General features: G+C 28.2%; 1 protein-coding gene across 2 annotated transcripts; it reads right to left on the bottom strand.

Moving 5' to 3' along the window:
- Positions 1-4,168: 4,168 nt before the first annotated feature.
- On the bottom strand, positions 4,169-14,150 carry LOC126901536 (uncharacterized). Of its 2 annotated transcripts, none has more exons than XM_050678039.1 (4): positions 13,991-14,150; positions 13,168-13,282; positions 5,519-5,761; positions 4,169-4,600 (listed from the first exon to the last, which is right to left on the bottom strand). In XM_050678039.1, the coding sequence occupies exons 1-4, from the start codon at positions 14,051-14,053 to the stop codon at positions 4,587-4,589; spliced, it is 435 nt and encodes a 144-aa protein (XP_050533996.1). In that variant the 5' UTR covers positions 14,054-14,150; the 3' UTR covers positions 4,169-4,586. The 2 variants fall into 2 exon arrangements, with proteins under 2 accessions (XP_050533996.1, XP_050533995.1); XM_050678038.1 differs by having other exon boundaries at positions 4,169-4,676; positions 13,991-14,149.
- Positions 14,151-16,544: the final 2,394 nt, after the last annotated feature.

Here is a 16,544-nt window from a genome sequence, read left to right as displayed (position 1 = left end):
AAAAAGTTATGGCAATTTTAAGTAAAAAAAATTGAAAAAATATCGAAAATTAGCGATTTTTAAATTTGTAATTTTTTGGGGGATTTCCCCCGTTTACGGGGAACGAGGAAATTTTTTTCAATTTTTAAGGATAATGTCTTCGACTAGATACGATTTGTGATCTTTTGACCTATTATTTTGAAACCTATTATCATATTAAACCTAATTCGGCAATAAATACTCAAAAATATTAGAAATGAATGATTTACCTTGATATTCATTGAAGTTATTGAATATATGAGATAAAAATCAAATGAGTTAAACATTTCTTTCTATCTCAAAATCCTTTGTAAGGTATATTAATATAAAATAATTTACAAAACCGAAAATTATAACACAAAAATAGCATATTTTCAAATACGATAGCCATTTTTACCCAGAAGACTAACTAAAAATCGGATTTTTTTTTACATTTTATAGTTTATTATATAACTTTTAAAGTAAGATATATAAATAATAAGAGTCATTATTTCCGAAACACTTTCAAAAGTTAAGTTGATAGAGTTCTATTTTTTGTGAAAAAGTTTGTAATGATATACATAGTACATCATTAATATCATAAAAATTTATTTGTATACACATTAGATCATTAATGTCATAATGTAGTATTTAAGACTTCAATCAATCAATCACACAAAATGAAATGTATACCAATAAAAATAAGATATATATATATGTACCTTTTAAATGTTTAAACATATTAATGAAATTTCGAAAAAAAGCATATATTAATTATATAAAACAAATAGGAAATAATAAACAATATGTAATGGTAGCACATAAGATGAAGGGTAATAAACTATGTCTAATTTATTATATAAGATATAATAGTATTTTATAATATGTAGATCATTATTGATGAAAATGTAATAAATAACATGTAATAAATTACGATTAATAAAGAAATAATAGTGGCGTCGGGGATCACTTCTTGCCTTTGAACTACGGTCAAATTTAATATAAAAAGCCAAAAATAAAGAGCATTCTGAGAGAGATGCAGTCAGATATTCACAGAGGCACTTACTACGCTCGATCATTCCACACAACGAAGTATATGCAAGAAGTGATCCGCCGTCATCACCATTATTTGTTCACAAAATACAACATCTATTTATTTAAAAGTATCGCAGAAAATATCAAGGTAGGAATCTAATAAATTCACCAAAAATAAATAAGGTTTAGAATTAAATTTTATGAGTACATAGATTAAGTAGGCATACAGGAAAATCAAGTGATTATCAATAATAATAAATATACCAAGTAAATTTAATAAATCGATAATGTTTGTACAGAGTTACTTGGCAGAGTTATATCGTTGATACTTGTCTATTTCAGGAGTTAGGTTGGAGGTTCATATGTATAGCCACCATATCACTCTGGGTAGACACACGAGGTGACTCAATCCCACCTATCATCGATAACCGTCAAAACTCGTGGCATTATTGATATTTAAGAATTGTCAATTAATTATAATAAATCCCATATTAATAAAATAAAGATCACTTTATTTTTCTATCATCTTCTATCTTTTTTACAGACCCTCGTACTCATACCCCGAGTAATAATATTATTAATACAATAAAGTAGTGGATCAAATAAGAATCAAAATCCCTTCATATTCTATTTAACTTATTTCTTTTAAGCAACTGTCAAAGTGCTCCCTAAATTAATAACCCCCCTTAAAATAATACATTAATACATATAAAGTATTTTATATATTTTTTTCTTTTTTTGATTCACTACAAGTTATCATTTTTAATCCTCCTCTGTGAGCAGGTAAAGGGTCAAATTTACAAAAAAAAATATACCAAATGATAGGTTAATACCTAATATATCTATTTAAAAAAAAATTTTTTCTATTCATCTATTTTTCAAAAAGTTATGGCAGTTTTAAGTAAAAAAAAACTCAGCACAGGGGGGCGCAGCATAGTGGTGACGTGGCATAGTTGGATCAAGTATAATGATATCTGACAGTGATTAAAATCACTATAAAAAAAAAAAACGCTTTGATGCAAATCTTTAGATAGTGTTTAATTTTGGTGTATTATTCCAAAAGCTACATGATCTGCTAGTTCCTTATTAATATCCTGATTAAGATAAAGTATGTCGAAAATTATATTGATATGTTCATTTTTGAAAAAGTTACGGTAGTTTTTAGTAAAAAAAATTGGAAAAATTTTGAAAATTAGCGATTTTTTAATTTGTAATTTTTTTGGAGGTTTCCCCCATTTACGGGAAACGAGGGAATTTTTTTCAANTATCGAAAATTAGCGATTTTTAAATTTGTAATTTTTTTGGAGGTTTCCCCCATTTACGGGAAACGAGGGAATTTTTTTCAATTTTTAAGGGTAATGTCTTCGACTAGATACGATTTTTGATCTTTTGGCGTATCGTTGAAAGAAATTGGTTCGGTGAGAGCTGAGAAAAAGTGGTAACAGACACAAAAAAAAAAAAAACACATCTTAGTAAAACCAATACCTTCTCAGCTTCGCATCGAAGCTAAAAAATTGAAAACATGTGCGAAAATTAGCGATATTGAAATTTGTAACTTTTGTTTATGATTTACCCCATTTACGCGGAACGAGGGAAATATATTTTTAGTGTCAGGATTTCTGGAAGGTTTTCAAAAGTTAAGTTGAAAATTTTCAACTTTTTATATTCAAATATAAACGATAAAATCATATTTTATGTTAATTTTATTAGTGATAACATAATATTACACAAGTACAACATGTAATATAGAACACATTTTTGATGCAAATCGCCCATAATACCAGTTCCATCCATCATTGACTTAGCCAAGATCCATCTTTGACCACCTTACACATGAAAGAGGGCCACCACCCAATGTAGCATGTTAAGTTTGGGAAATAGATGGATGTAGAACTGATCATTATTTTATTTATTAATTGAGATTCAGTGAGCAACTAGTCAACAGAGATTGGTATAGTCATATCCCCTTAATACTATTCTAGTCAATTTTTATCACTTATAGTTACTGAATTATTAGAAACATGTATGTTGTACATTTATTTCAAATAGAGATGTTATCGTATGAAAATTAACCCATGAAAAAATCCATGCAATTTATCAATAAATGAACAAACAAATAACTAGGAAAACAACAATGATAATATTTAATATGAACTTTTTAGCGTCCCCTAATACAATCAAATAATTAATAAAGTTTGTTACAATAATTATACAAATAATAACAATAGTGCTTCGACCTGATCACTTTGATCTGGTTGCTAAATATTGCCAAGTCACCGATGCTCTTATCCGTAATATAAGTCACCAAAGTCCGACGGTACAACAATTGTACACATGGGTACGCAAAACCCAGAGCGATGAAACTCTTTGAAAGGCGACTCTCACACCGCCGCAATAATAATAAAAAAATTACTGAATAAACGACAACGAACAATACAATACTTAGTCACCGCTGTGATTTAAAAAACCATGTGTCCCGTGCACTCATGGGGAGCTAACGCTGTTGCTGATGACAACGCACACAATACTAAGGTTATGTCACATCCGTCTTCCAGTGGTCGCTGAACCGGCTCAACTGATAAAACCGACACAGTGGTATCGTCTAACCACGGAAGTCGGCATTATTATCTGGCGCGAACAAGAGATCTGGGTGACATTCTATTGTCATAAATTTACCGTATTAAAAAAAACGGGTTATAATGTAAAAGATCTTGATATATAAGTGTTTGCCTCATTTGTTTGAAAGCATAACTAGAATTAATTTTCACACAAGAAGATTAATTCAATATGATGATTCGCATAAAAATTGTATGTATAGCGTTTGGCCTAGTACTTATTATTGAAAGAAAATAATGTGTTTACAGTCTAGCATTATCAAGTTCATTTAATTATTTGTACAGTTCACAGCATTTTAAATTTGTCCCAAGACGATTAAATAACAATTCTTTGATAACATAATACACTGATGGTCACACGAGTCGTTTGAAACAATCAATTTTTTCTTAATTAAAACAGCACATACAATCAGGAAATCTAATTATTAATTTTATATCAAACAAAAGTTCATAAAATTGTAACTGCGCAATTTTTATTTATTCTATATAGTAGTCATCTCAGAAAAAAATTTAATACGATAAAACATTTCTTACTATTTATTTTTTTAAATGTTTTAATTAATGCTTTTATTAATCAAAAATTCAGTCAAATTTGTCGAAAATAATAATTCATAATTTGCAGTTTTATTAACCTATTATAATATTTTTAAACACATGCTTCACATAAAATGAATGTGGTTGAAAAATTGTTTACATATTTAAAACAAATTTATTTATAATTGTATTTAATAATAGCAAACACTAAATTTGTTAACAATTTAAAATAAAAAAGAGTATAAACCTGAACAGAAAATTATATATTAAAATTTTACAAACATAAATATTTCATTTAATAACTTAGTACTTTCATAATAACTTCTAAAGAATATAAGTTATTTTGCTGAACTCAGAGTCACTTCTTGGAAGGCTATTTGTCATCTTGTATTATGTTATAATTTTTTAAATCAATAATGCTATCAAAAGAAGTACTTGTTGTAAAGCTTTTATATAAATGAAACGACGAATAACTAGTTACAAAATTATTAAAGTCTAAAAATAATCATTATATTATTATTAATATAAAATAATTAATTTTACTTATTTAAAAAATGATATTGATATTATTTTTCAATAAGTGTAGGAAAAGCTAATATGTTAAATTTCAAAAAAATTACAAATTATTTAAAAAAAAGATTATATTGATACGGTGAAAAATATCTTTTAATTGATATAGATTTTATGAAAAAATATACTCATTTATCTTTAAACGTAGAAAATTATTTTTTTGCCATTTAATTATTTTTGTTTTGGGAATCCCTTCTAAATAAATTTTCGTTTAAATAATTTATTATTATCATAAAGTTATCCAACGGCGTATTTAAACTTTCTTCTATAAAAGACATTAACTTAATTTTTTACTACATTAGAAATACTAATGATTTTTTGCTCAAAACTCCCATAAACATAAAAATTAGTCTTTAAGGACATATAACATAAAAACAGAACTATAAAATATGTGAAATTTATATGTAATTATACATTTAAAGAGTGATCACTTCTATCAATTTTATATTATTCTATAAAGATTAATATTATACTCGTAACTATTTTAGATAAATGAAAACTATCCACTTTATCCACTATATATATCCTTTCGTTAAAAAATTTTGAGTCCATAATTTTTTTTTAAATATTTATTTCACTATTGCATTTAGTAAAAACTAATGATCAAATTGTGACTAAGTAGTTTTTTCCAAATATTTAAATTATTTTTATAGATATAAATGAAGTTTTTTTAGTACAAAATTTTTGTTTTAAATCAAATAAAATAAAATAAGAGTGACACTATACATAACGATACAATAAATGATAATTAAGTATATAATATTTACCTGTCCAACTTAAAAACCCGCTAGAACCATTATATTTAATTCTGATCTCGGATTGTAGTTGATTTTTCTTTTTGGATGTATAATTTAGATTATTTATAAAACTATCAATATTAATATTTTGACCGGTTTCATCAGCAGCATGTTTAAATATTTCTTGAGTTAAAGTTTGCCAATTCTTAAAAATATCTGTATTCACATTAAAATTATTGTCTAATTCTCCATTAGATTTTTTCGGCAATGTCTCTGAGTTTCAAAAAAAAATGTCAGTAAAGTATAAAAACCAAAACAAAAATAATAGTAATTATTTATTTTTGGCTAAAGTTTGATATCTTATAAAGAGATACTAACTGATAGTAAAAACTAAAAGACTTTACAACAGTGATAACACATTAAATTATACAGGTGATCTACTATGTCTCACGCAATATTTTCAAAAGCGAAAATAATATAATTATAAACAAATATAATTTTTTTTTTCGGAGAAAATTCGAAAATCCGTTGGTGGATACTGAATGGGGAAAATGAAAAAGAGTTTGTCAAGACAGTAAAAGAAAGAATAGTGTGGAATGTCGAAGGAGACATAACGTGTGGAATAGATTTGCTAATTGTGTTAAGAATATTGCAAAGGAGATTGTTGGTGAGAGTAGGAGTAGAATACCAGGAAACAAGAAAACCTGGTGGTGGGATGAGGACGTTCAAAAAATCATAGAAAGTAAGAAAAAGCAATTCAAAGTATATGAGAAGAGCAAAAGGAGAGAAGATTGGATGGAGTATAAAGTTTATATGCTAGCTAAAGAAGCCAAGTGTGCAGTAAGTAAGGCGAAGTTAAAGAAGTATGATGAGTTGTATGATAGGCTAGGAACAAAGGAAAACGAGAAAGAAATCTATAGACTTGCAAAAGTAAGAGAGCAAAGGACTAAAGATTATCATTTTATAAGGTGTATAAAAAGTGCTGATAATAGTACTCTCGAGTGATGATGATGTGAAAGAAGGTGGAAAGAGTATTTTGAAAAATTACTGAATGAGGAGTATCAAAAAGAGACGTTAAATGATATCTCGTGGAATGAGGGACTGGTAGATTTAATTAGTGAGAAAGAGGTATCGGAGGCTGTGGCATCAATGAAAATGAATAAAGCAGTAAGACCAGATGAAGTGCCAGTAGAAGTATGGAAAATATTAGGCGGTATTGGCATAAGGTGGTTGAAGGAACTTTTAAATAAAATCTTATTAATAGGGAAAATTCCATATGAGTGGAGGAATAGTATTGTGGTGCCGATATTTAAAGGCAAAGGTGACATACAGGAGTGAGGAAATTATAGACATAAAGCTTATGAGTCATAGTATGAAAATTTGGGAAAAGGTAATAGATAAGAGAATAAGAAATGAGACATCGGTATCTAAAAACCAGTTTGGATTTATGCCTGGTGAGTCAACAATGGCGTCATTATTTTGCATGAGGAAACTAATAGAAAAGTTTATGGAAAATAAGAAAAAGCTTTGTATGGTATTTATAGATATGGAGAAAGCGTATGATAGAGTACCGAGAGAGGTTTTAAAGTGGGCATTAATGAGAAAAGGAATCCCGAAAAGGTACATTAATATAATAGAGGATATGTGTACTAGGGTAAAAATTGTGGGAAGAGTAACAGAAGGTTTTCGGGTAAGAGTAGAAGTGCATCAGGGTTCTGCTTTAAGCCCTTACTTATGCTCTATAGTGATGGATGATATTACTAGAGAAATACAAGGAGAGGTGCCGTGGTGCATGTTGTTTGCTGACGATATAGTGTTAATAGGAGAAAATAGGGAGGAAATTAATCAAAGGCTAGAGGTATGGAGATCAGCTCTTGAAGAAAAGGGTTTAAGAATAAGTAGGAGTAAGACAGAGTATATGGAGTACGAGTTTGAATAAGGAGAACATGAGGTAGGTGAAATAAGGAGACCAGTGACAATAAGTGAGGACGTAATTGGAGAGAAGGAAAGTTTTAAGTATTTAGGATCAGTTCTGCAAAAGAGCGGTGGTATTGACGAGGATGTGAGACACAGGATTAAGTACGGGTGGTTGAAGTGGAGAGAAGCGTCTAGTGTCATATGCGATAAAATAATACCAATGAGGCTGAAAGGTAAATTCTACAAGACTGTAGTGAGAACAGCAGAATGATGTATGGTTTAGAGCAGCGATCCTCACTACGCGGCCCGCGGGCCGCATGCGGCCCTTGGAACGTTTTTTTGCGGCTCTCGGACTGACTGTTAAGGATAGTTATACCAACATACATTTTAGAGTTATTGAAATAAATATTTTTTTGGAAAAATATTCAATACTTTATAAATAGGTTCCAGTATATATTTTATATTTATATAACAAGTTTATGTACGGGTAGCAATTACGAAATGATTATCTATTATTAACGGTAATTCCCAGAATGCCTCGAACAACAAATGAAATATCTGACCTCGACGATTGCTCGGTCGTCAGTTTTATCTTAACTGTTTGTCAACAGTGGAGAGTTTTATCTAGCTCAGTGCAAACATGTATTAATGTGATTTTAGTGCGGCTAACTTTATCAATTGAACAAATTATTTTACGAACATAACACTTCGTTCGGTGATTGAATTTTGTAAATAAATATGGCGGGAGTGTACTCAAAAGAGCGGAAACGAAAACTTGAGGATGAAAACCGTGCATTTCAAGCTGAGTGGGAAGGAGATTTTTTTTTTACAAAAGGTAAGAAAGAAGGAACTGCCCTATGTTTGATATGTCGTGAAACGGTAAACGGAAACAAACGTTATAATTTGAACAGACACTACACTTCAATTCATTCGCAGTTTGAAAAAAAATTCCCGCAAAAATCTAAGATCCGAGAGGAAAAATTGCAATCATTGAAAAAGTCCTTTGCTTGTGAACGTAGTACCCTTTTTAATGCAATGAACAAGAATGAGCTTATTACAAAAGCATCCTACCAAGTAACAGAAATTTTAGCACAAAAGATGAAGCCTTTTTCTGATGCAGAAATTGTAAAAGAGTGTGTTGTCACCGTTTGTAAAACTTTGTTTTCACACTTACCTAATAGTAAGCAAATATTAGATGAAGTTTCTAAACTTCAGCTGTCTGACTCAACTTGCATGAGGCGGTCACAAGACTTAGCAGCAAATATTGCACTTAACATTACCGATGAACTTCAGCAAAGCAAATGTTTTAGTCTTGCACTCGACTCATCCACTGACATAACGTCAATTTCTCAATTACTATTGTTCGTTAAATATGTATCCAAGGATTGTGTTGTTAAAGAAAATTTTTTGGGCATGATTCCCATGACTGGACAAACTCGAGGTGTTGATTATTTGAACACGGTAGTAAGTTTTTTTAACGAGCGTAGTATTGATTTGAAAAAGGTTTTTTCTGTGTGTACTGATGGTTGCCCATCAATGTTAGGCCGTAATATAGGGTTCGTTCAGTTGTTGAAAAAGCATTTGGAAAACGATAATTTATTAAGCTTTCATTGTATTATTCATCAAGAAAGCTTAGCTGTTAAATTTGGTGAAAATTTCAGCTGTGTTATGAAACAAGTTGTAAAGATCGTGAATTTTATAAGGTCAAATGAACTAAACCACAGAGCGTTCCAAGAGTTTTTGAAAGAACTTATATCACAATACGGGGACGTGCTTTACCATACAGAAGTGAGATGGCTGAGTAAGGGTAAAGTTTTGGAACGTTTCTTCAGTATTCGTCATGAGATTACTCTGTTTTTAGCTACGAAGGAAAAAGAGTATCCTGATGTTTATGATTTTAGTTGGTGGCTCAAAGTAGCGTTTCTCACTGATACAATGGGCTTTATGAATGAAACACTGACTCGATTGCAAGGACACTACAATAACATTGTAACAAAAATGATTAGTATTGTGTTTTCACAGGAACAAAAACTCAAAATGTATATCGAAGAATTGTTAAACAGTGATTATTCTAGCTTTCCTTCTGTTAAAACTTTATTTGATGAAAATCCAGATGAAAGTCAAGATGTTTCTGATTTAATAAAGCTGTTGACAGATCTAAAGAACGAATTGTCTTTGAGGTTTAGTGGCTTCAGGAAGTATCAAGAACCATTTCGCTTGGTGGAAAACCCATGGTCAATTACAACAGCAAATATAGCTCATCTTTCTGTTTTTGGATACGAAGCTAGGGATTTGAAAAATGAGTTAATTGATCTTCAGCATGATACAGAGCTCAAAAGTGTTTTTGAAGAAAAAAACAAGAATAAAGCTCATTACGAGTTCTGGAATGCAGTTGAAAAGGACAAATTTCCTAACTTAATTGACTGTGCTCAGAAGATTTTGTGTGTTTTTGCATCTACGTATGTCTGTGAATCTACATTCAGTAAGCTGAAGTTCATAAAAAACAAGTACAGATCCAGATTAACAAGTGAGAACGTTGACAACATTTTGAGAATTTCAGTTTCTTCTCAACCTGCCAACATAGATGCCATATTAGAAAGTTGTGAAAGATTTCGCCCTTCGACTTCAAAGAATTAAAGTTCAAATTCAAGTAGGCCAAATCATGAAATTAAGTAAAAGACTTTTCCCTACTTTTTTATATGCAAAATGTTTATTTTTTGATGTAATAAACTTAAGTAATAAACTAATGTAATAAACTTATGTTATAGTCATATTGTTTGTAAGTTATTTAACCTATACCTATACAATTTGTACTTGCGGCCCTAAGGAAAATTTGATATGAACTATTTGGCTCCCTCAGAAATCCTAGTGAGGACCCCTGGTTTAGAGTGTTAGGTGGTTGATAAGAAAGTAGAGCAGAGAATGAGTGTAGCAGAGATGAGAATGCTTAGATGGATGAGTGGAGTGACTACAGAAGATAGGAGAAGAAATTAGCATATAAGAGGGAGTATAGGTGTAGCGTCAATCGTCGATAAGATGAGAGAAAATATACTTAGATGGATTGGTCATGTTATGAGAAGAGAAGAATCGGAAGCCGTAAAAACAGTTGTAGAAATGAATGTTGAAGGAAGAAGAGGTAGAGGAAGACCAAAAAAGAGATGGAGAAATGTTATTGAATGCGATAGGAGTACAGCTAATATGAATGTAGAGGATGTGGATGATCGTGTCAAGTGGAAGTTTAGTATAAGGGTGGCTGACCCCGAGTAGTTGTGATTAAGGCCAGGAAGAAGAAGAAGAAGATGAAGATGCACTTGTGCAATAATATGCACAGCAAGTAATTTTTTTTCAGTATTAATATTTTCTTTTAAATACTTCAAATATTATTATATAAAATAATTCATAATATTAATTATGTATTAAGGCGAGGAAGAAGATTTTTTTTTCTAAAATTATAAGAATTAATGATGTTACGAACAATAATTTTGAATTTCTGACTCGAACCCGAACCTAACTGAACATCCTAATATTTAATCGAACTCGAACGTTAATTTTAATTATTTTCAAACAAAACATTTTTTATAACATATTGAAAAAATTTAGCGTGATATTTGATTATACTAGTTTGATTTCAAACTGATTTACTAGGAAAAACTTTGGTTCGATTTTTTTAAATTTTAAGTTCAATTTTCAAATTTAACCGAAAACACCAAGTTTAGTTTGGTTCGAATATCACTAATAAGAATTCTACCCACTTTAATTAACACAAAAATATAGTTCTAACCCCTTTTCAATCTCCTTAAAATTGAATCACATTTAGTTTTATTATAAAAATATACATGATTAACTAACTTAAAAGAAACTGATATCATGAAGAAAATAACTGGTCAATAACAACTTACGGACCATAATTTCAAAAATGTTTACGACTTTATTATTTAGAGTCTACATTTTACATCTACATTAATGTCTACAGTTTATATTATAGACTGAGGATGTAGAATAAGTTGTAACTATTTTTAAGTTATTAATATTTTTATATCTAAGCCGGAAGAGTATTGTAGCTGAGAAATGACTATTCACATATATTATGTATACATAAGATATACAGAGTGATTTTTTTAACCCTAGCTAATTAATTTCTCTTAAAATAATAATCATACTGAGAAAATTACTTTTGGTATTTATTAGTGTCATATATTTTTTTAATTCATCCCTTATACCTTATAAGGGTGTCAACTTTATTTTTTTTAATGGTAACATATATTTTTATCTATCTTATAAATTATGAAATTATATAGTTGAACAAATTACCGGTCGATAACAACTTTTGGACCAATAATTCACAAGTTATTAACATTTTTATACTTTGGTGGCAGGTGAAGGATACGACGGGAAAACTTCGAGTTACAAAAATAGCAGTACCATGTATAATAATAAATATTGTCATACCCTGGCTTCACTTCCGGTCTATATTATAAAGTGGTAATAACCGAAATAATCAGTCAAAAGTTGTTATCAACTAGTAATTTTTTAAATTAAATCATTTTGTATTTTAGAACCTAGTTAAATGTGTATGCCGCCATTAAAAAAAACAACTCAACATATTGGGGACAAGTATAGACGATATCTGACAAGGATTTCTCAAATGAGAACCTTTATTTTTAACTCGTTAATATGATAGAGAAAAAAAATTCTAAACAATTTTGTTAGATTTAAAAATTATTTTTTATTTTTTAAAAATAAAAAATATGCTTTTAACGTAGTCTAAAAATGCAAAAAAAAACGTTAATTAAAAAAAATTACAGCGAAATGATAATTGTATCAAAATTTATAAGTTGTCAATTAATTATTTTCCATTGAGTATTATTATATTATGTAATACATGGCACGCAGTGGTGGTACTAGAATATATTTTCCGGGGCATGGGATTGCTCAAAATTGCGATGTCATTTTTTAAATCGAACACTTTTTTTTATTTTAATTAATTAAGTTTTTTTTTATTGCTTTTATCAGCCCATTTTAGTGCCATAGTAGCCTCCCCCAAAGGAGGAAGTTTTCTTAACCATTTATACTCCGGGACGAGTGATTATCCGTCACCGGATTTAATTTTTACCAATTAAAAATTGACATAACACCAAAATTTCAAGAGACCTTTTTTTTTTGCATTTTACTTAAGAAAAGTATTAAATAAAGGTAATATATTTACAAGTTGTGACAAAATTGCTGAGTAGTCATTTTTTTTTTACATATAGTTTGGGAAATGACACATTGCCAAACCTGCTCACGAAAGCACCACTAATAATATAAATGGTATAAATATTTAAAAAGTGTAAAAATCATAACAAGTTATGTTATGTTAAGTTGAACTCTACTAATGTTTTTAAGGAATTAGTAAAGGTACGTGAAATTGATAGAAATTGTTTATCAACACTGAATGAGTCACTCACGGACAACCTCACTTACTTGTTAATGAGTATATATTTTAATAATCGTCAATAATGAAATCAGCTCAGTAAATGAACTCATCATACCTCTCCAATAATTTTTTCTGATTATTTATTTCTTTTAAACCTATTTTAAGCAATACATTACCAGAGAAGCTAAATAAGCATTCATTACAGACAGTCTTAGGTTAATGTTCGTACTCTAAATCATTTTATTTTAACATATTTAAATGTAATAACATAATTTGCTATAATCAATCAATTAAATATTAAAATATTCACTATATTCATTTATTTATTAAAGTATAAATTTCTTACCATGAATTTCTTTTATACTTTTTTTCAAAACGTTAAAGTCACTAGAATTTTTATTAAGGAAAAGCCTCAAGTTGAGCAAACTTGTTTCAATTTCTATTGGGAAAATTGCATTTATCTAAATCAATTGAAAAATAAATCAAACAAATCAATAAGTTAATTTTTTATGATTTTTGCTACCAAGGAACACAATAAACAAATTTAATTCAGGTTGATGCTTAAAAAAAAAAAGATATATATATATATATATTAATTATTATTGTTAAACATTTTTTAAATGAAAATAATTCTGTAGTATTCTAGCAGGTTTTTAATGTTCAATATCGTACCATAGAATTATACAGAGTGGTCTAGCATGTTCTAACCAGTCCAATAACTTATGATCTAGTTAATATTTTTCATTATTTTTTTTTACATTATATTTATACTTTTAGGCTATAATAATATCATAATTTATAAAATTTCCTTATTAAAAAAAAAAACATTTTTCTTTTTGAGTTTACGAAAAATGTAAAAAAAATAAATAAATTGTAGATTAGATTAATAAAAAATATCTATTTTATTAATTTACAATATTTAAATTTCTACAGCTTTTTAAAAATTTTAATTTTTACGTGTGATTTTCGGTATCAAGCTTTTGTCTATGTTGGGAAGAAAAGGACAGAAGAAAACACAATTTTTCATGTTAAATATTGGTTATAGATACTGAATTTTTTCAGTGAAAACTGGAAATAAGGAGTTTCATCACAAAGTATCTTTCTTAGCCCGTAATTAATAAAAAAATTTACAAAAATTAGTTTAATATAGTTTAAAAAATCATACTTACTCTGGCTGCTAAACTAAGTAGGAAAGTGTAGCAAATATAACTGAATATAGCCTTAACTGCCATTTTTTAATTTATCTTAATTGAAAAAATATATAACGAAATACATTTTATTCCAAATTCGATATTTATATTGCTTTGTGCAGATTCAAAAACAATCAAATAAATTAACGTTTTATTACTTATTAATAATATTTTGAGACATTTTTATTCATTAATTTTCGCTGAATAATATATTTGTTTAATAAGTAAACAAATGAATCTAAAAATAATAAGAAGAACGTGACTATAGAATGAAAAAGTTCTAACGCAAATTATTTAAAAAAAAACCTCTTTGATCAATTGTTTTTTTTTACACTTCATTATTCTATTGAAATATATCTAAAAAATAATTCATTTTATTTTTAGAGGAGGCGATTTGAAGCTTTTTTTTAATCAAAGTTCTATTTTTCCTTTCACCTAAATAACTACTAAATAAATGAGTACAGATAAGTACTTGATCATGTAATCGCTTAAATTTAAGAAATAGGACAATATTGCTCATGAAATTTGAAGCTACGTTTATGATCATAAAAAATCAAGCTGAGCCACAATAAAGATATCACTGTTTTGTTCGGTTGACTAGAAAGTCAAAGTCAGTGACTGACACCCTGTCACCACCCAATAACAATCGTGCTTGATTTATTTATTTTGAAAAATATTAATTTATAACATTTTATATACTAAAAGCTTAGTATGGTGTGGATAAGACGATAACTTGGAATTGACTGATGTGTAGTGTTAAGAGTATGACGTACAATATGGTTTGTTACATTTCCTGTGCGAGAAATTAGTTCAGTAATAATTACCGAAAGAAGAATGGCCACTCCAATAATTGGAATCATCATCTTTCCAACGTCAGAATATATAAGTTTAAGCAATTTCTTCTTTAGGGTCTGCAATGAATTAGTTTAAAATTACATAAGTTTTTTTTTATACTATTTACAATAAGAAAAATGAACGTATTCCGGAATAATTAAAGGATTAATAGCATCAGCCAAATAAGTTAATTTTTAAAAAAATTTCCTGAGAGACAATTTACTAAGCAAATAACCAAAATAAAAAAAAATAATTTTTGTACTGAAGTATATAAAATACAATTTTAAACGTTACAAAAAATTATTCTTTAAAAAAAATTGGACTTGCTAAATTATTGACCTTACTTTTCAATTTTAAAATATGTGAAATAACTGGTACTCTTATACACGATAACCAGTAAAAATGGTTGCTTTAAGTGTAACTGAAACCACAATCGGGGAAATTTTCGAGCTTTAAATTAAATACGTTCATACTGTTACAATAAAAATATGCTGTAATCAATGAAAAAAAAAATGTAACAGTATGTTTTAAGTATCGACCCATTGGACCCTATTATGCATATTAGGTTATTTGTATGTAAAAATTAAATTAAATGAATATGATTTAAAGAAGTTAATGAATCTGGTGAAGTTCAATTATTAAGTAAACAAAATTTGAAAACAATTATTATCAATAGTTTAAACTATCCCTAAGGTTTTAATGGGTTGAAAGCCTGTAAACCTCAGTAAACTATACTCTAATAAAAAAACTCATGTAGATCCAACAAATTTATTGTTATTATATTGAAGATTCTCTTTTTTTGGATTTTATTTTTTTTGGTTTTTGTTGGTTACATTTCTAATTCCATTTTTCTTGATTAAAATATTTTTCATGTTCATCTCTAATATCATATAAGTGTGTGAACTTTATTTTTTTAATGGCAACATATATTTAATAAGAAATAAAATAAAATTATTTTATAATTCATAAAAATTCTTGGCTCTCGCTAATCCGATTCTGTTGTTGGTGTATGCATCAAAATTGGAAAAATCTTCAATTTTAAAAATTTGAAAAATATCTCAAAATTTTAATACCATGTAAAGAAGTATTACAATTTAATAAAAGAATTCTGCATCTTAAAACTGCAATAACTTTTTTCAAACAACGAGCTTTTTTCAATATGCTTAGTATAAATATCAAAAAAAAACTTAAGTACAAAAGTACCCACTTGTGTAGAAAAATTTTTTCAATTCAATTTTTGAAAATGTTGCGGAACGTCTAACAAACTAAACCTATATTAAATTTAACTTTAAAAAAAACTACAATATAAAAAACCCAGCACAGGGGGGTCGCGGCATAGTGGTGACGTGGCATAGTTGGATTAAGTATAATGATATCTGACAGTGATTAAAATCACTATAAAAAAAAAACGCTTCGATGCAAATCTTTAGATAGTGTTTAATTTTAAAAAATTGGTGGAATATTTCAAAAGCTTCATAAACTGCTAGTTCCTTATTAATATCCTGATTAAGACAAAGTATGTCGAATAAAAAAGCGATTATTAAAAAATAGTATTTCCCATAAAAAAATTATATTGATCAATACACTTTTCAATAAGTTATAACATTATAAAGTTAAAAAATGTAAAAAATAAAATCGAGAATTTTCACACAATAATAATAATTGGTAGCCATTTTCACCGTGAAGACAAAATAAAGTC

This window comes from Daktulosphaira vitifoliae, unplaced genomic scaffold, assembly GCF_025091365.1.
Source record: "Daktulosphaira vitifoliae isolate Bord-2020 unplaced genomic scaffold, ASM2509136v1 Scaffold_3, whole genome shotgun sequence".
NCBI classification, from domain to species: domain Eukaryota; kingdom Metazoa; phylum Arthropoda; class Insecta; order Hemiptera; family Phylloxeridae; genus Daktulosphaira; species Daktulosphaira vitifoliae.
The sequence above is the reverse complement of the archived record's forward strand: the minus strand, read 5'-3'. Positions and strand labels throughout refer to the sequence as shown.

Bases quoted from the DNA above. Each gene is read 5' to 3' on its own strand.
- LOC126901536 (XM_050678038.1), bottom strand. From the start codon at position 14,053: ATGGCAGTTAAGGCTATATTCAGTTATATTTGCTACACTTTCCTACTT. The intron at 13,283-13,990 runs GTAAGTATGATT...CAATTGATTTAG, and splicing joins TACTTAGTTTAGCAGCCAGA to ATAAATGCAATTTTCCCAAT. The intron at 4,677-5,518 runs GTAAATATTATA...GATTATTTTTAG, and splicing joins CGGGTTTTTAAGTTGGACAG to ACTTTAATAATTTTGTAACT.